This window comes from Semicossyphus pulcher, unplaced genomic scaffold (assembly GCF_022749685.1).
Source record: "Semicossyphus pulcher isolate SPU_LCO1_2020_fin unplaced genomic scaffold, fSemPul1.0.p SCAF_17, whole genome shotgun sequence".
In the NCBI taxonomy this organism is placed as follows: domain Eukaryota; kingdom Metazoa; phylum Chordata; class Actinopteri; order Labriformes; family Labridae; genus Semicossyphus; species Semicossyphus pulcher.
The window spans coordinates 22,628,153-22,653,370 of record NW_027211681.1 but is presented as its reverse complement, the minus strand read 5'-3'; the positions used below and the strand labels follow the sequence as shown (position 1 = coordinate 22,653,370).

At 43.3% G+C, this 25,218-nt stretch overlaps 1 protein-coding gene across 2 annotated transcripts; it reads left to right on the top strand.

Annotated features, from left to right (window-relative positions):
• The first annotated feature begins 3,034 nt into the window (after positions 1-3,034).
• Positions 3,035-24,236, top strand: LOC138594291 (calmodulin-regulated spectrin-associated protein 3-like). 2 transcript variants are annotated; one of them, XM_069665353.1, is made up of 19 exons: positions 3,035-3,170; positions 9,324-9,601; positions 10,097-10,237; positions 11,263-11,349; positions 11,519-11,554; positions 12,103-12,150; positions 13,691-13,829; positions 14,061-14,200; positions 15,023-15,116; positions 15,208-15,259; positions 16,194-16,255; positions 16,347-16,377; positions 16,653-19,029; positions 19,126-19,238; positions 19,375-19,658; positions 19,752-19,851; positions 20,671-20,783; positions 21,055-21,173; positions 21,362-24,236. In XM_069665353.1, exons 1-19 carry the CDS (start codon positions 3,035-3,037, stop codon positions 21,689-21,691), a joined length of 4,680 nt encoding a protein of 1,559 aa, XP_069521454.1. In that variant the 3' UTR covers positions 21,692-24,236. The 2 variants fall into 2 exon arrangements, with proteins under 2 accessions (XP_069521454.1, XP_069521453.1); XM_069665352.1 differs by having other exon boundaries at positions 16,551-19,029.
• The last annotated feature ends 982 nt before the right edge of the window (positions 24,237-25,218 follow it).

The following is a 25,218-nucleotide window of genomic DNA, read 5'->3' as shown; positions in this document are numbered from 1 at the left end:
TAATACAGATACAATTCATTGTCATACTTTTTGAACAGGTTATATAAATTGGGCAATAATATAATTATTAAACGAGCTACTAATACTTTGTCTTTTCTCTTTATAAAGACCGGATACGACAGGTAAGAGTGCTGGATCTTGGGTGGAAAAAAGTGACTTGACTCGGGACTTAACTTGCTTTAACTAAGGACTCGACTTGACTTGACTTGACTTGACCAAGAAAAAATGACTCGAGACTTGCACCACATGACTTGATCACAATCCTGCAAACAGGAACCAATGGAGAGATGTCAGACTGAGGGGGCTGCACATGGACATGCGCCCTGAGCAGTTGGGGATGTGGGGAACTGGCACCTCTCCAGCTACCAGCCCCAGTTCCATGCTTGGTCCGTACCGGGACTTGAGCCGGCCACCCTCCGGTTCCCAAGCATAGTCCCGACAGACTGAGCTACCATCAACCCCCCAAAAAAAGTTTTAAGATGAGATTTATTTTTGTCAAGTTTTATGTCATAGATTAACCTTTTTTATGTCGGTAATTTACATAATTTGAATAAAGGGCATACATACTGTATATATTTACATGTCATTCTGTTCCTTGTATTCTGAAAGGTGACTATTTGACAGGGTGCACTCTAAAGTAAAGCTAAACTAGAGGGCAGAGTTGGTACTCGTCCTCTGTTCAGAGCTGACAACATCCTGAATATTTAACAGGACTATCATGTTACTAAAAATCTTGTTGGATTCACATCTGGACAATCGGCTTTCTTCAATTTCGCTCATACTGCAAATGCTTTTAAACTAGTGGGAGGAAAGAGCGAGCTTCCTCTTTACAGCCTTTGTTTTTTGTTTTATTCTGTTGTTTTTGTGGTCAGTTAGATAATGAATGAAATATGAAGAATGGGAACTATTCAAAGTTTGAGAGGAAGTATCTCACAGGAATTTCAGTTTAAAAGCCCTTTGAAGGCTAAATAAGTGTTGAGCTCATTGATCAAGACGGTCACTCACTCACTCACACATCCATGGTAAGATTATCCGCCCACTCTTGTCAATCTAATCTGTTCCATCACTCAGATACATGAAGTTTATTTAGACGTCCGTCAGCATCCAAAAACAAAGTCCTGAAACTTGAGCTGACATTCTGTCTCACATGAGATTTTCTGCTTGTTTGCACATTTGTGGTTTCCTGTTTGTTGCATTCCACAAAACCTTGAAAAATCGAGTTTAAATGTCTTTTTAGTCGAAGAATTGTTTTTCACTTTGTGAGGTTAGGCTACATGTAAGGCTTTAATAAAAGACGCTTTGTTTGCTGCACTTTGCCTTGTGAATGACGTCTGTTGATGCTTTGATGTGAGCGTCCTGTACGGAAGCCCTAAGCGGACATGTCAGAGTGGGACATTGGTTGTAAAAATGGGCTTTATTATCTAAATTATTACTCAGTTTGGCGAGACACCGAAGTTGGAGCTACCGCCGAACGAGGAGGGTGGAAAGACTTGGTTCAATGCCCGTGATAAGATAAGTAAAGGGAAGTGACCGAGCCAACCAAAGCCTGAGAGTGTGGGAATCTCTGGTTTGTGTGTACATGCAACTTAGGGCCGGCTGTCTTCTTTCGCAGCAGCCGCATCGAGGGGTCCAGGCCGAGAGGGACAGCGTGCGGCGTGGAGAAGACTCGGAGGATCGAGATTCAGGAGAGCAGACGGACATTTAGCCTGTTGTTTTGTTTTCTAGAATGCCAGAGAAAACCAGCTTTGTTTTCCCGAGATACCAAGATAAATAAGTGGAGATCTTGAGAAAACATTCGGAAACTACTCGTTATCATGGGAAAACAGTGTATATAACATGTATGGATGCATGTCCTCTAAGGGCTTCCATAGTTTTGTTTTCTAGATCGCCTAACGCGAGAAAACAAGCTTTGTTATCAGATAACGAGATAAATAAGTTGAGCTCTCGAGAAAACAACCGGAAGTTACTCGATATAACCGGAAAACGGAGTTCATAAAATGTATGGATGTATGCTAACAGGGTCTAAATGTGTCCGCACAGGGCTTCCGTAGTCCTGGTTTAATGTTTCGGCGTTTTTCTGGCGTCTGCGACATGCAGACGAACGCTAGATGAACTAATGTCTGCTTTTGTGTCACTTCAAACATGCTAATGGTCTAAATGTGTTACTGCTGTGTTCATTTAACTACTGTGTCTCTGTCTGTTACAGGTGAACGTACATGTTGTAGCACAGACCAAAACTAATGTTTCTGTTTACATAATTTAAAGCTGATTTGATTTTAATTTCACGATATTTAAAACTATTCTGTTACATGTTTTTATTAACAGAACAGCGCGACGTCTTGGACCTGCCTGATAATAAATGGTTAATCCAGTTCCGCTTTTGTTATGAAGCAGGATGAACCCTCTGCACACAAGACCACTTAACTTGGTGTTTTTATCGTCTATGTTCTCGTTACTTTTTCTACACTTGCAATACAACCACAGGCTGGTTGTAGGGGGGGGCGTTGGTTCCTTGCTCGAGGGCACCACCATGTGGCAGAAGAAGGAAACATCATTACTGACATTTATGTTCCCAGCCCATTAAAGGAAACTCTCTTACGGGCAAAATCGGCGAGGCGTTTATTCCTTACATAATACGCAGGCTTGTTTTTGATGCTGCATTCACGTGTGTCGAAAATCTGAGACATTAGTAGAGTATTTTTTTCAGTGATTTTCCCATTGGTTGTGATGTGACGTTTACGGGGGCGTGGAGCCGGTGTAACAGCCTAATGTGAGGTATTTTATTCTCTTATATTTGATTTTTATTCAGCTATAAGCTAATGTAAAGCTAGATGTTTCTATTTCCATGCTTCCTGTTTAACCTTTTATCGCCTGGGTATCATTCTTGTGCTCCAGTCTGCATCACGGGGTCCTCCCCCCTCCTCCTTCTCCTCCTCCGTCTCTCCTCTTCCTCCTCCATCCCTCCTCCTCACATTTCCCCGGCGCTGCTGCTGCTCCTGCTGCCTGCGTGCTCTCCGTGCGGCGCGGCGCGGCCATGGTGGACTCTCCCGGCGCGATGAAGAAGACCTTCTCGGTGCCGGAGATCAAACCGCTGGATCAGTACGACTTCAACCGGGCCAAGATCTGCGCCAGCGTGCGGTGGCTGCTGTCCAAATCGTACGGCTCTGCAGGTACCCGCTTTTCTGTTCACATCACTGAGGGGCTGTTTGGGTGGGGCGCTTAATAATTGATCATGGTAGCCTATATTTGGAGCTGTGTGTTTGGTTTGGCGATCAGGGGAACCTCCAGCATCCTTCAACAGAGCAGCTATATTTATCAGGCGCTGCACGGATCCCTTTAGTGAACCTGCTCGTCTCTGCATGCGGGGCTATGCAGCTTCATGTACCATCTTACTAAATAGGAGCATGTTTTTAGCCAATTATCAACATGCATATGAATCTTGTCAGGAGGGATCTCCTCAGTGCTGCGTGATGCATTCAGGAGCTGAAGGCTGTCATCTCTGCAGTGCAACAAAGCCTTTTGTCAGAGCCGAGCTCCATCAGGCCTGTGGACACTTCACCAACCTTAATATAAAAAATGCAGAGGAAAAAAAACGGGTTCAGAGTCTGTAAATGACTGAAACAGCTGTATTCATATGTACAGGCTGCTGTAAATGGGTCAGGGCCGCATAATATTTGTGTCAGTGTTACGCACGCACGTTCTGCTACAGCGCGTGGCAGCGCAGTGAAGGTGACATGCTGGTTCTGGTAAGACAATGGATGTTTTTTTTGCTGCAGCTGCAAATGTATATCTACTGTCCTTATTCAAGTATTCAGGGACACGTTTACAGACATCTTTTCAAAATACAAACACCAGATGTGTTCGTGCAGATTTGCACCAGTCAGCAGTTTGATGCAGCTTTATTTTCAGTGGATTTTTACAGCATTTGCGCTTATGTTTGGAGGGACTCTAGACCAGCAACACTTGCAGAATCCCTTGTGATACTTTTGCCATTATTATAACCTCATTATGCTTATAATGTTATGGTTTTGTTGACACATAAAGACTCAGAGAGCTGTCTTTAATGGTGCTGTACTGCATGACATCATACTCTAGGGTGCTCCTTAGAGATGCATCTAATGACTATTCTCTAGCTATGATGGCTACCATATATCTATGTGAAAAAATATGTAAATATATGTCGACATAATGTTCAGTAATATGTTCACTAATATCAAACAAAGCAAGCTGGACAAACTCGCATTATATTTGGACATTGTGTTTGACATTTGACCCAAAGGATTAATCAAACATCACAGTTGTTGTTGGTAAATTGTCCATTGATCAGCTGGTTGTTTTGCTGCTATTTCTGAATGACGTGCGTCAGTCAAAGATGAGCTCTGTATAAATTAAACTGCCATAAATAGAAGCTTTATAAGGCTCATAATGTGTAAGCTTTGCTGACACGTGTCTCAGAGATGTTGCCTTTAGTTTGCGCAGGCGCCGTATTGGATGACATCATAATGTAGGGTGCTCCTTTTAGAGGTGCAACTCATGACACATTTGACACCAGCTATCAATCTGAAATCCAAAATAATGTCTGAAAAAACTATAAATATTAGTCTTTTAGTGAGACCATCTCTCCAAAACCCTTCAACGTATCAAATGTACGCTAATAATACACAGAAAAAGCAACAAACGCTCACATTTAAGATGCTGGATAAAAGATAATATGTGGACATTTTCTTTGATATTTCATCTAAACGATTAATATATTTGTCGATATATTGAGAGCTCCGATCAATGACCTGTCTGTAGGCTCTGCTGACTAACACGCTGATGTCACCCTGCAGGCTCATACTGCAACAGTAACGTCTCCTAGTTCCTCTTTATGTAATACTCCGTGTTATTTCTGCTGGCGTAATAGCTTTAGACAGGATTTCATGTCCCGGTTGAGGGGCAGGAGGAGAGATGAGCTGGAAACCTCCCAGCAGGAGGCTTCATTGTTGTCTGTCAACTGGAAAATGCCCAGTGGGTGCCTCATTGAAAATTAATGGAAGCCCGGAAGAAAATAGCACTAATAAAAGCACACATGGGGTCGAGCACACAGCCGAGATTCATTCCACCTGACACGGCCAGAAGACGACTTCTGACATCTCTTCCTCTTGTTTGGGGATATTTTGAGTTTCTTAGTCTTCTATAAAAAGAGAGAATTAATAAGGTCAGTGTCGTATGATGGTTTTAATAATCAGCTTCCCACAGTTGAGCGAGGAAGGAATTAGGATAAAGCTCCATAACCTGCCTCCATACTTTTAGTTAACATGGAAATCACCTCACTGAGATTAAAGAAATGTTCTAGCTCGTGTTTCTAGCTTTTGCCCTCTGTCTACTTTAGAGGATGTAAACCCACGTTACAGAAAAAAACTCATCACTGTAAGGTGTTTACATCGGGACTATTTCCATTAACACCTGGCACAGTGATATCTGGGGATTAACAGGGACACTGTCTTGACGGATATATATATATATATATATATATATATTTGTGATGATACAGCAGGCAGCTGTTGTCAGTTAAAAAGCCCCCCACAAAAAATGACTTTATGCATTTGGTGGTGGAGACCAAATACAGAGATAAAAGAGGCTGAAAATTCTTATAATCAGAAACTTGGTATATGGCGCTTTTCTTAACAAGGTTACAAAGTCACAAAAAATACATAAAGATGAAAGGAAAGCAGATAAAAACAACACAGAAAACAAGATACCAACAACAACAGAGCTGATCTTAGGGAACGCCCAGGCACATTGGGAAACATGGCCTCCAAATATATGCAAATGTAAGCAGATACGGAGCAAATCTTTTGATTTTGATGTTTAACTTTAAAAGGTGACGATACCGACAGTGACGTGTTCATTTTTTATGGTAAATGGTAAATGGACTGTACTTATATAGCGCTTTTCTAGTCTTTGCGACCACTCAAAGCTGCTTTTACACTACATATCACATTCACCCATTCACACACTGATGGCAGAGGCTGCTACATAAAGTGCCCAACTGTCAATCAGATATCACATTCATACCCGTTGGCTATGCCACCGGGAGCAATTTGGGGTTCAGTGTCTTGCCCAAGGACACTTCGACATGTAGCCTGAGGGAGCTGGGGATCGAACCTCCGACCTTACGATTGAAAGACGACCGACTCTTCCACTAAGCCACAGACGTATGTATGTTTTGTTAATTGACAGAAAATTAATCAGGAAGTGTTTTTATGAGTTGTTTAATCGTTTCGGTCATTTTAAAGCTGAAATATTCTTTTAATTGACCTTTTTTTTCTTTGTATTTTATTAATAACATAAACAGAACGACGTCTCTTACATCAAGTCCAACCACTTTTAACCAATCCATATCATACCCACCACGATATACTCCTCCAACAGTATCAGTCACACAATTCATCGCTGTACATCAGAGATGTGGACTCAAGTCACTGTTTTGATGACTTGCGAGTTGACAAAAAATAAATGACTTGAGACTCGACTTGGACTTGAGGCATGATGACTCGGATGACTTGCGTGTGTTCATAAGTTTGAATGTTAGCTGTTGAATATAAAATGATAAAATTCAATATTGTCAAGTTTCTGTCTAACTATCGAGTACGCAGCGCAAACTGGGAATCTTGATTGGACGACTCAAAAAGCTCCCCGGTATGTGATTGTTATGATTGGATGACAGTCTGTCAGTCAAACTCCTCACTATGGCAACACGCAACATGAAAGCCCCCAAAGAGAAGCTTCATCAGTCGTACTCGTTACTACTGAATACGCTCTCAGACCAGACCATCATCATGGCTGCGTCTGTGCCAAGATAATACAGATACAATTCATTGTCATACTTTTTGAACGGGTTTTATAAATTGGCCAATAATATCATTATTAGACGAGCTGCTAACACCTTGTCTTTTCTCTTTATAAAGACCGGATACTACGGGTAAGAGTGCTGGATCTTAGGTGGAAAAAAGTGACATGACATGCCTTAACTAAGGACTCGACTTGACTTGACTTGACCTGCCCAAGAAAACATGACTCGAGACTTGTTTGAGACTTCAGTAAAGATGACTTGGTCACAACACTGCTGTACAACATGCAACATTTAATTTAACTTCTCAGATGTTATTTTTTGCTGCTTTGCCTCACCAAACTTTAAACATCAGTTTTGCACTGATGGTCTTACAAAACAATGAATCTGAAGTTTCCAAAATGGGCTCAGAAAAATATGATTCAGAAAACAAAAAGACTAATTACTGTAGAACTGTACTGTAATAATTGGCAGATTAGATGATAACTAGCTGTTGGCTGCAGCCCCAAACTGAGAGCACATTGTGGAGGAGAGATTTAAATGAGTTCGACATAATGAACATTTCCTTGCATACAATCTGTGCAGTGCAACACTGTGGTGCTCATTTAGCTGCAGAGGCCTGTTTCTGTGCTGTCGTTTTCCCTGATTGAATCGGTGCTATGTTAAATGTGTTAGCTGGTTCCTGCTCTGCAGTCAAGTCTCATCGTCTCTGCTCTGATTGAGACAGAATGGCCGCTTTCCAGTTCCTCCGTCCCCATAGCTACGGCAGTCCTATTTCCTCCCAGTGCTGCAGAGTGTGAAAGGCGACGGTTTAACCCCAAACAGTGTGTGTCACACTGCAGTGGTGTGTGTGCGTAAGCTGTTGTTTATGCAGTGACATAGTTAGATTTTCTTCTCACATTTATTGTTGTGATGCGTATCTTCTCTTGTTCAAGAGGAGGAGTGACAGTTACATAAGAAGGCCTTACTTCAGTAGGTCACAGACACAAAGATGAGCAGTTGTAGCTCATTATGAGTCAGTTAGACGAGCACCGACGGATGAAGGAGAGGGAAAGAATTGGCCGAGGCTTAGAGGGGATGAGGACTGACTGTTGTAGTAAAGTGAAGAGATGTAAACTCAGATTTTTCCTTCGAGAAGTCTGATCCAATCTGCAGGATTTTCCCGACTCCTCGTTCAGCCTTCCAGAGCTGGAATATGGGTCAGTCAGGGAAGTGTGCGTTTCTGTGCGCACGCTGTCTGTGTGTCTGTGAAATGACCCACTCGTAGAGGTCTGAGCTTCTTATTTGACATGAAAATACACATTCACTTGTCTGGAGGACCTTCGCTGAGCTGTTCATGCACATGATGACATTATCTCCTCCTGCAGGCTCCGTGCAGTCAGTCACTTACTGTCACCTCGTTTCCATACTTCACTTATTTATCCAGTAGTTATTAAGTTTACTCCTCCAGAGCAGGTAATATACCGGAGCTGCAGCCTGTGTAACCTTTGTAATGTTTCCCACGTGGTACAATGCGACAATTCTCTGCATTAGTAGGCATCCCTCTGTTTCTCAGAGAACAGTGCAGTGAAGCTGACTCATTTCTCTCTCTCTTACATCTGCAGGAAGGCAAGAAATGTCCCGAATCTGCACCATAAACTTCATGATTCTCACATGCAGCTCAGAGCAGGCTGAGTACCTCCTCTCGCTAATTATCTCTGCCTGCAGATAATGATGGAGTGGACTCCGTCATCCACTGAAATATTCATTCTGAGCTCTTTAGAGTTCATACAGATCTGCAGTCTACTTAAGTTCAGTGAGGCTGCACAACAGTGCTCTGAGCTAAATGCTAACTTCAGTATGCGGCACACATCTATGATGCTAACATTCTGGTGATAAGCGGGTGCATCTTTGCAAACGTTTGCAAATTAGCACTAAGCAGACAGCTGAGACTGATGGGAGTGTCATTAGTTTTGCAGAAACCAAAGTGTTCGACAAACTGTAACTTTGACCTGATGGTGGCGCTAGATGAAAAGCCTCAGCAGCACCAAAGTCAGAGGGACTCAACCTCTGGGAACCATGAATGTTTTAACAATGCTTTGTGCAAAACATGAATAACAAGTTGAGATATGTAAAAACTATCAGGATCAATTACGTAATACAAAAGTTGACATTGATCCTCAGGACACCATGCATGTACTGCAGGTCTGATATGTCATGGTAACTCATCTAAAGGTGGTCGAGGTTTAACGAGTATCCTATCCTATGCCTGGGAGGAGAAGTCAAGTATCATCAAAGTATTTTGGATTCCTCCTCTAGGAACCATGAATGTCTTATTTATATTTTGTGTAAATCAATAAGGAAACTGTTGAGATACATATACAGTATGTCTGATTTTTCAAGGCAATTTATATATATGGTCCTTGACGAAAAACTTAAGCGACAGACTTACATTCCTATTACTATGCCTCGAGCAATGCTAACAAGTTTGTCCTCTTTCCTTTTCCAGAAAACGTCCCTGTGGAGCTGAGGGAGCCGCTTTACAAGGACCAGTATGAACAAGAGCATCTCAAGCCGTCCGTCTCCAAGCTGCTTCTCTCCCCGGAGATCTACTGCAGAGTCCAGGCCCTGCTGGCCCAGGCTCATGCCGTCTCTCCGCCTGCCACACAGGGGTCCCTGACTGACAACTCGGCCCTGCTGCAGTTCCTCATAAAGAAAGGGGTCACGCCAAAGGTCCTGGATGCAGACGTCACTGAAGAGGATCTCAGCCACGTCCCCATAAAGACGGTGGGTGTGAGGGCACAATGTGTTTGTGTGTATTTAACAGCTTCTGTGTCTAGGAGTGTTAATATATATATATATATATAAATATATATATATATACATATATTTAATTATGATAATTAAAAAACAGGTACATAGGTAAACAAATGCTTTCATGTCAGTTAAAGTAAAGAAGAAGAAGCAGTAAAAGCAAAAACAAAGGATGAAAGAAAGGAAGAGAAATAGGACGGGAATAAAGGAAGACAGAAAGGTAGAACAAAAGTAGGAGAGAAGGGAGACAAAAGGAAAGAAGGAAGGATATAAAGTGAGCGAGCTCGGCATGGGATATAAAGAGTTAACTTGTACAGCATAAGATACTAGTTTCAAAGTGTAGTATAGATATAAAACATATGACTATAGGAGATTAAAAGTATGAATGAAACGTCCACCTCTGCTGGTTTCATGTCATTGTGTGTTCAGAGACAGCTGGTTGAATTGTCCCTCTTGTGATTGGTGCAGAAAGCCCACCTGGCCCTGATTGAAGCTCTGATGACACTTGCTGCTAAAGAGGCGGTGGGCCGGGTGAAGATGGCGGCGGAGGCGGAGCAGATGGGCGTCGGGGCTCCGTGGGAGAACGCTCTGATCTTCTGGGTCAACAGGGTGAGACAACATCACTGATGTTGGTTTGAACCACCATCACGCACTATTTATACTGTATAACCATACTGTTAAAGGACAGATATTTGTAGACCTGATAAAATCATTTATACTCCTACCACTCTGCTGCTGCTTCTCCACAGATCGTTTATGCCTTCAAAAACCAAACGCAAAGTTCTTGGTGACATGAGATGTATTACAATTCTGAAAAAAAGGTTTCTGTATCATGATTTCTGATTCTGGTGTTGATTAAAGTCCAGAGAAATGGTTAAAAAACTGTCAGCACCTTTTACACTGCCAGTTCAAGGTGGATTATTACACCTTAGAGGTATTAACAGAGACGTAACAGAGGCATACCACAGGTGAAACGGCAGGGCGTAGGGCGTTGCTTGGTTCAATGTAAAATGGCGAAGGCGCCATCACGGTGGAGCTTCGGTACTCCTTCGTTGTGACAGAATTGCAAACTAAAAAGTGCTTCTGTTACCTTTTTATCATCACAGATGTTAAAGCCAAGTAGTTTTGGTACCTAAAGATTGGGCTTCAACTGGTTACGGGCTCTGAGCGGGCTTTTAAGTGGCTTGGTGTTCATATGGGTATATACATGGGCTAGTGATGGGCATACCATTTACATAACCAACACTGGCTAGGTCCTTGGTGGGTTGCATTCCAACCATATGGACCCTGCATGGAGCCAATCAAGGGCCCGTCATCAATCCATCTGGGCTAACCAGTGTGGGACCTCCATGGAAACCAAGGACAGGATCGGCAAGGCCCTAGTTGGGTATCGCATTTGAGCCCCTTCCTGTTGTGCTGGCAGGGAGACATCTGACTTTTTAAAGCTTTAAAAACACTTTTTTCACCTGTTGTTAAATCATAAATACAGAGGAGAAAACTAATTAGATCAGACATCTTCACAACATTTAATTTAAGGGTGCTTAATCGTTTTCTGTATTTTAAAAAGTCAGTTTGCCTTTTTATTAAGTTTTGGGTTGAAAAAAACATGAACATATCTTTTTAATTTCTTCCAGCTGAACCAAAAGTTGAGAGAAAGCACAGAAGAAGAAGAGCCCCCCAAGTCTCAGACCTGCACCGACCTGCAGCCTGCTCAGGACTCGGTACTTACATCCCCCTGCACTTACTAACATACACACATGCATGATGTCCTGCTGACGAGGCAGCTGTCCTTCACACTGTATGGCTGAAGCTTCTAACGTGGACCCTGCTCTGCTTCTCTGTTTTCTCCCCCTCCTGGTTTGTCTGTGTCACGCCCTCGCTCCCTGGCAGTGTCAATCCACCCGCTGGTACTGGAAACTAGTCCCAGTAAGTGAACTCTTCTCCTGCGTGTCTTTATCTCTCTGAGTCTTCCATCTGCTGCGTGGCTGACTTTTATGTGCCTGCTGGAAATGCCAAACATAACTCTAGTGCTTTTGTGTATGACGGTTATATATGTGTTGACCTTTTCTACTGACCAATTAGATGCTACTAAAATGTCCTGTAACTGCTTATTATTATTATTACTGTTATTATTAAGAGCCGATGATGTTTGGGACACTGGGGTGTTTATGACTTTGTTACACTGAATCATCGGTTTCACCTCGAAGTGCCCTGATTATCAGAGCTGGGGGGAGAAGGAGATGTAGGAGAGGAGGGAGGGAGGTGAATTTACTTCCCCTCTCATTTGAAAAACTGCCTCCTGACCCCTTTGTTTGTCCCCTTCCTCTCCTCCTCCCCCACCTCCTCCTCCTCCTCCTCCTCCCCTGTCGCTCTCCTCTCCCTGAGCAGTGACTTTGTGGTGTGGCGGTTCCCATGATGACCGGCCCCCTTGTCATTTATGCTTGTTTCCCTCTCTCTTGCCATCCCCCATCCAGCATGCTATCGCTTTTTGTTTGAAGGAGTCGGGGAATAAGCCGCCTGTGGTAACGTATAACACCTCGCTCTTTTCTCACCCTCATCCTCCACGTCTCCCGTAGCAACGCACCTGACTGACAGACCGACCAATCGCCACACCTCTCCCACACCGTCCACCAATGACTGACTGACCGACCGACCGACTGACTAATCACTATTCCAACCCCGAGGTTGGATGGATCAATAAAACTCATTAGCTTTCAACAGTATTTATCCATATTTATTTATGTTTCACTGCTTTTCTTTGGAGTGAATGTTACAAATCCATGTTATAGGAGGCTCTTTATCTCGGTCCTCCTCAAACAAGGCTGTGTAACATCATTCACCATGAGTTAGAGTTGATGCACATAGATTCTGTTGGGTGTGTTTAACCTCTAATTTGCACATCAAAATAATTATAGATTGCTTACTTGTTTTACCGGAATAGAAGGCCCACAGTCTCATCAGTGCCTGTTTCTGCTGCATGGACACCGAAGGACAAACGTCCTTATTCTCACTTATAATTACTGACATTCTTCTACCCAAAGTTTTTAGTTTGTTTGCAATATCTTTTTAACCCGTGTGTGTGAGTGTGTTCAAATGTTTCTTATTTGAAGCATCACCGGTCTTGCGCTTTGTTTTTGTGGGTTCCTTTCTCTGCAATTTTCCTGGAGTTTGGCTGCCATCATAGATTCAGCTGATGGTTTGATTTATTCTCTGAAATAAGAAAAATCCTGGCTTGTTTAAATTTCTTTTATCACCGTTCTAACCAATGACTGTATATATAGATGGACAACGTGTCTCCATCTGCTCCCATTGTATGTTATTGATGCCAAAATAGCCCCTGTGATAGGCGCTGCCATCTTGCGATGGTGACGTCATATGGAGCCAGAGTCTGCGCAGTAGAGATCGGCGAGTGAAGCGGCCGTAGCCACTTCCGCTAACCCGAACACACACTTAACTTACCGAAAAAACAGCAAGGATCCCGCATGCCGGCGTGTTTAACAGCAGAACAGCTTCTCTGTGTTGGTCTGAGGTTAACGTTCACAGGTATGGAAACTTCAGTGACTGTAGTGATTGTTTTAGTTACGTTTCTACTCGCGGATCGTCCTCTGCTCTGCTCAGCCGGAACTGATTGTCTGCAGGAGCCGAGTTTGTCAACAGAGCTGTCAATCATCCTTTTGACAGCATCAAATAACTAATTAAAAATAAACTTGTCAGAAATTAACACCTGGACGTGAATCAGCATGATAATAACTAACTATAATGACAGAAACCATGTTTGAGAAACATTTATCGGGCGTGTATTTTGATTTTATAGCCCAGCAGGGGGCGCCCAAAATGTTTTGGCTTCACTTTTAGGGAGTCATGTCGTCCATCTTTTTATACAGTCTATGGTTCTAACCGTCTAAAACATAACCTTATTTTATTCCTTTCTACCCTATAATCCGTCCTCTCTTTCCCTCACTTTGCTGTTTCTGATTCCTACTTCCTCTGCACAACTCTTCCTCCTTTGTCTTCTCTCTCATCATCCTTCTCCTCCCTCCCTCCCTCTCTTTTCTTCTTTAGATCCGCTATAGGAAGGACAAAGTGCAGTCTAAGCTGACTCCTACTTTCCCTCTGGTTTCTGCGGTCAAAGATTTGTCTAATGGCTGCGCAATAGCTGCTGTGTTGCACTTCTACTGCCCCAGCCTGCTGCCTCTAGAGGGTACATACATGTACTCAGACGCTAACACACATCCATCACACACACATTTGAGGATTAAATATTTATATTTGGCTGATGTATGCCTGCATCTTAACTTAAAAGATGGTCCTGTCATTGAGAGGTTTCCATTAAAAACTTGCAAAGACGTAATGCTCACTGGGAGAGAGTGGAGAGATGTACATACAGAAAAATTACAAATGAATTGATCCATCATATCTCTGCTCCTTCCAGATGTGTGTCTAAAGGACACCATGTCAGTGGCCGACAGTCTCTACAACCTGCAGCTGATCAAAGAGTTTTGTGAGAGCAGTTTGCAGAGCTGCTGCCCCCTGGCTGTGGAGGACCTGCTGTACGCGCCACCTGTTCTGCATGTAAGCATTACGACCCGCCACATTTACGCTGCCTATTATCGCACTGTAGATGCATCAGCACAGATGAGGTGAGGAGCAAGAGCGGTGTAAGGATAGGAGACAAGGCCACTCTACAAGATTAAGGTCTCTAAGGAAGAAAATAATTTCCACAATGACTTAAAAAGCTCCGACAAACGGCAGAATTTCAGGGCTTCCAATGTAGCCGCCAGATATCCAGATATCTGATATCCAGGCCAAGACTTCGCCTCCTTGTGCTGGTCATTTTATACAGTATCCACTTGAGACCCAAGATGTACACTGAACAAAAATATAAACGCAACACTTTTGTTTTTGCTCCCATTTTTCATGAGCTGAACTCAAAGATCTAAGACTTTTTCTATGTACTCAAAAGGACTAAGGAGAAGTGCTCACTAACACAGATTTAGACAAATTTGTGAACAATATTTGAGAGAAATAGGCCTTTTGTGTTCCTAGAAGAAGTCTTAGATCTTTGAGTTCAGCCCATGAAAAATGGGAGCAAAAACAAAAGTGTTGCGTTTATATTTTTGTTCAGTGTAGCTGGAGTTGGGAGACAACAACTATGAATTATTATTTGATACAAATCTTCATTGTCATCCGATGATAGGCGATGGGGTTCTGGGATTGCATTTTGGCATTTGCAATTTGCTCATTGGGATGATGTCATTCTCCCAAGTTTTTATCTTGAAACTGTGAGTTTTTTCCCGTCTCTGTGAAGCAATCGTCGTTTTCCCTCTTCTGCCCTCTAAGATCTCGTTACACGCGAGTCACCTCCGTAGTAATCTAATCTGCTCTTTTCCTCAGCTGAACATCATGAGCTTCATAGCCGAGCTGCTGGAGTGGTTTGAGGTTAAAAAGTCTGAATTTGTCCAGCCCATACAACCCATCGACCTCACAGGTCTGTCTCCTCCAAAACCTTGATTAGATTATCTCTGTAGCGTTGTTAAATTGATGTCTAAATATCACGCCGATGTTTCTGTGTCTTTCAGATGTCTCAGGGTTACTAGACTGTACAAGTCCTGTGAACGGGAACAGCAACAGGTATACCACTAACAGCCTAAACACAACATTGGTCAGGTAGAGAAGTTAGGCTACTGAGACTGATGCTAATTCTGTTAGAAACCAGTCTGAACCTAAATTGCAACAGCATTTATTGAGCGAAAACCTAAATGAACTCAACAAATATGGTTTCAACCAATGACTGTATATATAGATGGACAACGCGTCTCCATCTGCTCCCATTGTATGAAATTGATGCCAAAATAGCCCCTGTGATAGGCGCTGCCATCTTGCGATGGTGACGTCATACGGAGCCAGAGACTGCGCAGTAGAGATCGGCGAGTGAAGCGGCCGTAGCCACTTCCGCTAACCCAAACACACACTTAACTTACCGAAAAAACAGCAAGGATCCTGCACGTCGGCGTGTTTGACAGCAGAACAGCTTCTCTGTGTTGGTCTGAGGTTAACGTTCACAGGTACGGAAACTTAAACGACTGTAGTGATTGTTTTAGTTACGTTTCCACTCGCGGATGGTCCTCTGCTCTGCTCACCCGGAACTGATTGTCTGCAGGAGCCGAATTCGTCAACTGAGCTTCAATCATCATTTTGACAGCATCAAATAACTAATTAAAAATAAACTCTTTTAAACACTTGCACGTAAATCAGCATGATAAGAACTAACTATAATGACAGAAACCATGTTTGAGATAAATGTATTTGGCGTGTATTTTGATTTTATAGTTTGACTCATGTCCCATCTGTTAACATGGAGGAGGCGGGCTTTATGACCTATACTGCAGCCAGTCAGCAGGGGGCGCCCAAAATTTTTTGGCTTCACTTTTAGGGAGCTGTCATGTCGTCCATCTTTTTATACAGTCTATGGTTTCAACACAGACACATTTCTAAAAGGTTGCATTTTAAATGAGCTGTGATAAAAGAGTTGCGAATGAACAGCAATTTTACTGTTTTTTTTTAGTGGTTCTCCTTCCTTTATCTTCAAACAACCCTTTGTGCCCATCTCCTCCCCCGTGTCACCAGGTAAGAGAGGGGAAGAACCCAACAAAATGTTTTAATATGAACTCTTCAATCAAAATAAACTGTAATGTATATTTACACTTTGTCCTTTCAGAAAACAAAAGTTGGACAAAGAAACAGATCAGGTAGTTATATTTAAGGGCGTCGTGTGATTTCTATAGTAAATGTTGTGTTGCATTCATATTTTCTTAATTTTTAATCTTCTTACTTTGGCTTCTGTGGTCTCTGCTTTTCCATTCTTGTTTGGCACCACCCATTCATGTGTCCACCCTTCCACTGGTCATCCACCTCTCTGCAGTCGTCCTCTGTCAGCAGTGACTTTCAGCATCCCATTTGGGCTGGACAGTGATGTTGACATTGTCATGGGAAACCCAATAGATTCTGTCTTTCGCTCTGTCAGCACTGACAGCCTCACCACCGGCATCCCTGCAATGACTTCACCAGGGACTCATATTCCTCCAGAAGAGTTCAGCCACCTGGTCAGCGCTTCAGTGCCGTCACAGCGTTCATCCTGGGGCCCTTACGCACACACAACGCCACTGGGAGAGCTGCCGACCATCGAAGAGGCACTACAGGTGGTTCATAGTCCCGGCAACAAAGACCGGAGGAAGGGAAAGACAGCAGAGAAAGCTGGAAGAGGATTGCTGGGAGGAAGGCCAGAACCTAGGTTACGTCCTGAAGGAGCCCCCGCTGGTTTCTTCTTGCACTCACCTGAGGAGGATAACCCCCAGCTCAGTAGCTCTGCTCCTTGTCGCTCTGGCATCCTCTACCGACCTGTTGGAGGAGAACCGGGTGACACTAAAAGGCAAGGAAGGGGAGAGAGGAGGGAGAGATCAGGACGCACCTCTGATATGTCACGTGATGACGACTCTGTTCTACGAGATGGAAGCGTTGACTCTTCTGAAGCATCAGATGATCTCCCTAGAAACGCTCCTGGTAATATTCGACCCAGTAGTGGTCGCCAGGAAAACAACAGCATCAGCAACAGTCCGCGGATGACCAGCTTTGCTGAGCGAAGGGACAGCCGACGAAGACATCCAGCTGCACCAGGGGAGGACTCAGCCTCTGCTTCGACCCCAACAACCCCAGGCACTCCACATACACCCTCTACCCCAGCAGGGGCACCTGGCCGCCAGGACAGCCCAGGTCCAAGAGGCCCTGAGCCAGGTTCTGAGGCATGGGAGCTCGGGGCTCGTCTGGAGGAAAAACGCAAAAGCATTGAAGCCCAGAAAAGACGTATAGAAGCCATCTTTGCCAAGCACAGACAGAGGCTTGGAAAAACTGCTTTCCTTCAACTAAAAAGAGAGCAAGGAGAAGGAGGAGGGGAGGGGGCAGAGGAGGATAATCTTTCCCTGGAGGAACGTCTCACTCATATGGAGGAGCAACTGAAACAGCAGGAGGAGAAGGAAGAGAAGGAAAAGAGAGACAAAGAAAACGACGAAGAGAAGGCGAAAGAGAAGCCGTCTGTGTCCAACCCTCCTCGGTTAGAGAAACAGGTCACATTCTCCCTTGAAAGCAAGAATGGAGCAGAAAAAGAAAAAGGAGCCGAGAAAGAGAAAGAGAAAGAGAAAGGAGGTGAAGCTGTCATAGTGGAGTACAATGAAGTGGTGCAGAAACTGAGTGAAGCGTTACAGTCTCTACAGAAGGACATGCAAAAACTGACAGAACAACAACAGCAGCTCATGAGCAACCAAAGACCAAGGACTACACCCAAAACCACTCCAAAATCAACACCAAGAAGCAACGCCAAAACACAACCCAAAACTCCTCCTCATACCCCAACAAAGACACCACCAAGGACTCCAACAAAGACTCCTACAAAGAGTACTACTAAAGCTTGGGTGATTCCTGCTGTCACCAATGCCCCTTCTGCCTCTTCTCCGTCCCGGCGTTCTCACGCTCTTACCTCCCCTAAAACCTCAATCATCTCCTCCTCCTGTCCAGCTCCTCGTACTAAGATCCACTCCTCAACAACTCCCCGCAGCCCAAAGCACCACCCACGTTCCCAACATCAGCCTCACCCACGGCCTTCAGAACTCAAGTTCCCCCCACTCAACCGTGTCTTGACACCTACCCAGAATGTGGACACCATTCCCCACTTGAGGCGTGTGTCCCCAAGCAAGTGTCAGGTTCAGACCTCCTCGTCCTTCCGGATTGGTGGGCCTCGGACTCCACAAGAGCCTCCTCAGCCTATCCAGCAGCCACAGCCTGATGATAGCACTTCAGACACAGCCTCTAGTGAGACACCAACTCAGTTCAGCCTGGAGCTGGAACAGGAAGATGTGGAGGCTGTAGGAGGGCTGCCCATCTTTCAACCGCCCAGACAAGATCGTCCAAGGGCTGCTGGTGGAAGTAGCTCCGAAGCTCTTTCCGAGTGCTCGTTTGAGAGCGAGACTTTGTCGCTTTCTGCTGCCTACAGCGCAGGCGGAGAAGGTGCAAGAGGTGGAGATGCAAGCAAGCGCTGCAGCCTGATTGAGGTCTCACTGTCATCTCTTGGAGGGCCGGAGGGGGGAAGTGACGAACCGACTGATGAAGGGCATGAGTTCTCCTCTGATTCCATGAGCGACAACACAGAATCTGCTGTCGAACCTGCAGGAGGACTTGCTGCTGAACCCTTAGACCCCATAGAGCAACTGGAGCTAGCAACAGGAACCAGTTGTTTGCCAGAACAACATACCGCATCTGAGGGAGAGCAGACAGGACAGACTGAAACTTTGGAACCAAGTGGAGAACAGAATGAGCTGGGGCCAAGAGGAGGAATTCAGCTATTCTTTGAGGTGAGTGCTTGCAAACCACGATAAAAGTGAAAGAAGACTTGGCTTGCATAAACAATAAATCTATAATGACATTTGCGTAAATACATTTGGTTGCAGGGCGAGGTACATAGTGAGGGGGAGATGGCTCAGCGTAGAGCACTCCTGTTGGAGAAACAGCAGAAGAGAGCTGAGGAGCTGAAGAGGAGGAGACAGTGGCATGAGCAAGAGAGGTACATAACGAACACCAGTAGATGCTTACTTATTTCTTTACATCCTCACGTCCCTATGCTTGAATTTGTACATTTGTCAACAAGTTAGTTGAAAGCTTGGATTGACTCATGTAAACCCAATTCTTGTTGCTTTCAGACCATCATCCTCGGACAAAAGAATGGCATCCCCTTCCAATACACCTCCTGCAGGCACAACCTCACCTTCCCCCACGCCACCTGCTACACCAGCCCGCCGGGGTGGTTTCACACGAGAAGAGTATGCACGGCGGCATCAACTTAGGATCATGGAGGACCTGGACAAAGTGCTACAGCAGAAAACCAGTCAAGCACGATCTTCTGCTAAGAAAACACGCTCCCGGCCTCGCAGCATGACCAGGGAGGAGACAAAGCTGTCTCTGAGTCCTGCCAAGGGAAAACCTGGTAAATGTGAAAAAGTTATCAACTAATTCAGTGTGTTTGCAGATGATTTTAATGACTGGAGTTGTTTTGATGTCTCAATATTTGTTTCTCCAGGCTCTAAGTTGACCAAAGTCTACTCTCATTCCTCCCTCAACCTGGCAGCCACGGATGAACCAGGAAACAGATCTGCTGACCCCACTAAGAAACCTCAAAGGTACTTTGATGCAGAGGTCATCAGTAGGCCTCTTTACTCTGATTGGTACGGCCACGATAGTAAAATCAGTTGTTTCATTCGGAGCTGATTATCTTGCTATTTGATGGGTTGCCATGAAATTTGGATCATCCAGATGACTTTGTTGATTCCGTATTGTGGTTATAGTGTAGCCATGCCAAAATTTCAACTTGTGCACCACCTCAGCTGTTGGAAAATTCATGGCACAGTACTTTTTAAATTAACTGTCAAACACTAAACAATACTACTAAGTTAAGGTAATTTCACATGCTAATTGAAGCATGTTACCAGCAACTGTAACTATGTTACAACGTTAGCTGCATGTTCAAGTAAACGCTACAGGCACTGTGCTAGTCTTGAAATGTGCTAACATTAGCATAGACCCTAAGAGTTTTTACTTCAGATTGTTAACACCTAAATAGCTCATGCATATTTACATACCACTTTGTTTTGCTAGTTCTGAAGACTGTGTAGCACAAGCCTAAGCACTATGCCTGTTAGGTGTTACATATGGGTTCTTGACTTCTTACTGAAGTTGATGGATGGATGTTGGCGTTTGATGCTTGTCATGTGACAGCATCAACAGCTCTACTTTTTTCCTCTGTAACAGCTTTGTTAGCATATACACCCAAGAACAACAACAGTTGCGTAGAAAAGACCAGTGGAGGATGAATTAAACGTTTCTTTTGACAGTTATTACTGACTTATTGATGGTCCAGTGATGATTTCACTCTATTCTCAAGCTAAATACAGATTGGAGGTGATGATGTGAAGGTTAATTGGTTGATATTTCTCACACAGCCGCCCTGATTCCCCTTCCGGATGTGTGACGCCAAGCAGACTGGCAAATCAGAACGGAGATAAAGACTGGGAGACTGGATCCAATGGAACCTCGCCTGCCCCAGAATACACAGGTACAGTATCTCTTAGTTCTTAAGCACTGGAAGTCGTCACTGCCAACATCTTACTATTCACCTTTTTCACGCAGAAGCCATTTCCCTCTGAGGTCATGCTAAGGCTGGGGAGCTAAAATGCTGTTAAAATTTCTGGGCTTTGCGAGTTGTAAAAATCTGACAAGTCATTATCATTTCCCCAGAGTGTGACATCAGAGGAAAATGGCAGCCGAATTAAAAAAGTGTGCACACGAGTTAGCATGAACAAGTGTGCTTGTGTTTGTGTTTGCAGGCCCTAAGCTCTTCAAAGAACCGAGCTTCAAGTCCAACAAATTTATCATTCACAACGCTCTCTCCCGCTGCTGCCTCGCTGGAAAGGTCAACGAGACCCAAAAAACCAAGATAGTTGAGGTAGACTATTTGTTCTGCTTTACTGTGAGCCACTTGGATGTCTCTTTTGTAAAATGAACAGCATTAGTAAATTAGAATTGTGTTATTTGTTCATTTTCAGGCACCAAACAAGCTTTCTTTCATGTTTGAAAATCACACAGCCAAAATGATAACCTTCTTCTTTCTCTAACACCACCTCCTTTCTTTAGGAGATGGAGAAGAGTCCTGCAAACCACTTCCTCATCCTCTTTCGTGATTCCAACTGCCAGTTCAGGGGCGTTTACACCATGAATCCTGACTCACAGGAGCTCGTACGATTGGCTGGTGTAGGCCCACGGACAATTAGCTCCACCCAGGTGGAGACCATTTACAAATACAGTTCAGACAGGAAGCAGTTTAGTGCCATTCCCTCCAAAACCATGGGCATGAGTGTGGACGCCTTTACCATCCCCGGCCATCTTTGGCATGGAGGAGGAGGAGCAGGAGGAGGAGGAAGCAGGAGAGCAAGCATTACGAAGAAGGCAGTTATTTCCAAGTGAGGAATATTACACATGACAGTGACTATCAAAGAAACACTATATCCTGTAATTATAGTGAAAACTGTTGTCAAATATCAAATACGGTAGAAAAGAAGGTGGTAGGAAACAAGAGAGTACCAAGAAAGTGGCCATTTTTTTAAGTGAAAACATAACACATCACAGTGACAGATCATTAAAGAGGGGGTATTATGCTATTTCCCATTTTAAGACACATTTACGATATTACAATGTTGGATGTTCAGACTAAACGTGGGTGAAGTTTCAAATCCGTCGGTAAAAGTATGTTGGAGTAATCCCCTGCTAAAATGTCTGCAGGCTGCTGTGAACGCTCGCTTTCAGACAGACTTCTCCAGACGCTTCACTTTGTGATGTCACAAAGTGGAGGAACTATATGTGGGCATCTGCCCGAGACACAGCAGAACTTCCTGCCTCTGGCACAGTTCAAGGACACGCCCACCTAGCAGCTGAGCCTGCCTCGGACATCTTTTCACTCCACCACTCTGCTCATCAAGTTGGTTAAGAATATGTCGGAGAAAGTGTTTCTTTGGCTGTGAAGGAAAGACATCAGTGTTTACTTCAGGGCAAGAGCACCAGATGTTCATTTCAAATAGAAAAAGTGAAGTTTACTGTTGCCGACAATTCTGAAACACGGCCACAGGGTAGGAGGCGTGCCTCAAACACTGAGTTCAGAGAGCTAACCAATCAGAAGAAAGTGGGCTTGTAGGGGCGGGGTTTCTTAAAGAGACAGAGCCATTCTTAAAGAGACAGAGTCGTTTCAGGCAGAGGCTGTATGAGGGCCTGCACAGAGCACCAGTGAGAGAAAAATAAGGTACTCCACAGGTATCACAGAGTGATATATGAAGCTTGAAATTAGCATAATACCCAACCTTTAAATAGAACACTATAATAATAGTGAAAACTTATATGCACACAGATGAGCCTTGAGCCTTGTGTGTGCATAAATACACCTTACCTCTCTGTCCCCTGGATTTTATTACAAATAGAAAATACAAAAAAAACATTTGTACTCCCCCTTTATGTGCATGAAGATGTAGACGGCACAGCTTTGTTTCCTAAACGAAGACACACTCGTATCCAGAGTGTACGGGAAGGTTTTGTAAAAGGTTAGGTTAATCGCACAAGGAAGAGTTACTTTTAAAAAGTCTCAATACTTATACTTTCATTGTTTAAAGTACAAACTCAAAAATGACTTTTTTTTTCTTTCAGAAGAAAAAATGTTTTGTTAAGTTGTTTATTGAAAAACACTGTCTTTCAGATGACACACGATTACTGTCTGTTCCCTCTCTGGTTGTGTGGACTGACGGCCTCGAGTAGAACACCAGTTTTTTTGTACGATAAGCCAAGCAGCAGAGAAAATGCCTTCTTGCGACAGAGTTACTCGTCGGACTTTTATCTTGTACGACATTAAAGTTGAATTCCGCTGACAATTGTTCGTAGGTGGATGGAAGCACATTTGATTTACAAAACGAAAGATAGCCATAACCACATGATGTGGAGAGCAGAAGTGAACATCTGTAGCTGCGTCGGTGGTTTTCAGAGGTGATCACCACAGCATGAATGGTTATTTACTGTATGTGGTATAAACTTATTTCAAATAATATCACAGTGAAAACGTGTGGTTTGATGAAACTATGTTGATAGCGGGTGTACGTATGCGCATCAGATGCCAATGAAACATCACTCAGCTAGTTGCATAATACAGGATGACTTGTGTCATGTCGAGCTTACATTTAGAAATACCTGGATTGTTGCGCACTCATCGGGGAAGGGATTCTGTAGCCGGTCTGTTTTGGATGCAGTTCAAAGTTGGTAAAATACTCAGATTCCCGCTGAATCTCTTATCGAATCTTTTATTCAGACTCTCACTTAGATGGGATCTTTCGCCTCTTTCTGACACTACAGAAAACCTGCACAGACACATGCTAACCGACAGTCACTGACCACTGCACCGCCTTAACTTAACCGTCCCAAACCGGGGAACCACAAGTTTGTTGCTTAAATGTTTAAATACCGTCCATCCTGTTTAGGCACTTGTGGCATTTTTGAAACCTTCAGAAGAGCGAGTGCAACACTATCAGCCTAATGCCAATGTTACACCGTGTCCTGTGATCCGTGCAGAGCCAAGTTTTCCTGCAGGCAAGGTTAAGTGCATCGTGCATGTAGAGAAATGTGCAGTTAAGTTGATATTTGCAGAATAATAACGCAGAATTGTTACTGTCCACTGTGTTGTTTTTACTGAAGCTTCCGTGGCTTTTGCACCTGTTGCAGTAGAACAGTGACAAATAATAACCAATAAATGAGTCATGTGATTATGTACATCCTCGAGTCAAAAAAAGGGTCCCGTCTAAACTAAAAGATTCAATGAGAGATTTGAGAGGATTTGGATTCAATAAGCGGATTCAGAACTGGTTTCACATTTAGTAAAATGCTGCTGACTTCCTTTGAGTGCACAATTAACTTGGTGTTTTTCTGACCAGCATTCATGTATGAAATAAGAAACTGGATTAAACTCCACTGATGAAGATTTTTCTGTCTGTTTTTTTCCTCACTCACTCTCTTCTTGTTCAGTCCTTCCTGGTTTCCTTAAAATTATTTCCAGAAAGTTCTATTTTTTTTAATCTGGAGTCTTTATTGATTCTTCTGAGAAATTAAAAAAAAAAAATTTGATCACACATTACATGTTTGGTTTTGTATCATATTAGATACATCAGGCGTTTCTGTTTCAATTTACTGGTTACCTGATGTGTTTTTTTTTTAAAACAAATAAGATTTTTACCCCTTAAAAGTCCTTCATAGAGCTAATAGCGCACATCTTACAGAACACAGTTTTTAAACCTTTACACTCAGATAATTCTTTAAATTCTCCCTTGAGCGTCTTTTTTTCCTTTTAAAATTTGAGTTGAAGATTAACTTGTACAAAGCATCTTACAGTGTACTTTTTTTTTAAAGGTAAAACCACAAGAAGGTAAAAGAAAAACAGACATATATAATACAACCAGCCTAACTAACTATAAGCAGAAGAGCCAATTACTCATCCTTTACTGTGGTACAGCAGGTTGCAACAAAAAAACAACACAATAAATACCTCAATTTCCACTCTAAATTAGTATGTCTACTTTTCATGTAAATCTTAAATGAGTTGCATAAAGTGCTACAAAAAAATAATACTGATAAATTTACAGATACATACTTTTAAATACCTGCAGTATCTAATTTGATTCACAAGTTTCTGACATGATTTTACTATAAAATATTTTAATAATCTGAGCTCAATCCAGTAAATATTCTTCTTAAAGTATCGATAACAATTTCATTTTTTTCTTGCCTTACCTTTTTCGAAATTGGCAAAAAAATATCCGTCAAAACCACACGTGGGTCACAGACTGACGACCTCCATGTTTGATTTCGCATGTCCTCTGGGTCTGATATTCTGCCCCCTGGTGGATTCTGCATTCACTGCATGCGTCTCTCTTTTTTAGGAGAAAGATGATCTAACCAATGATGTC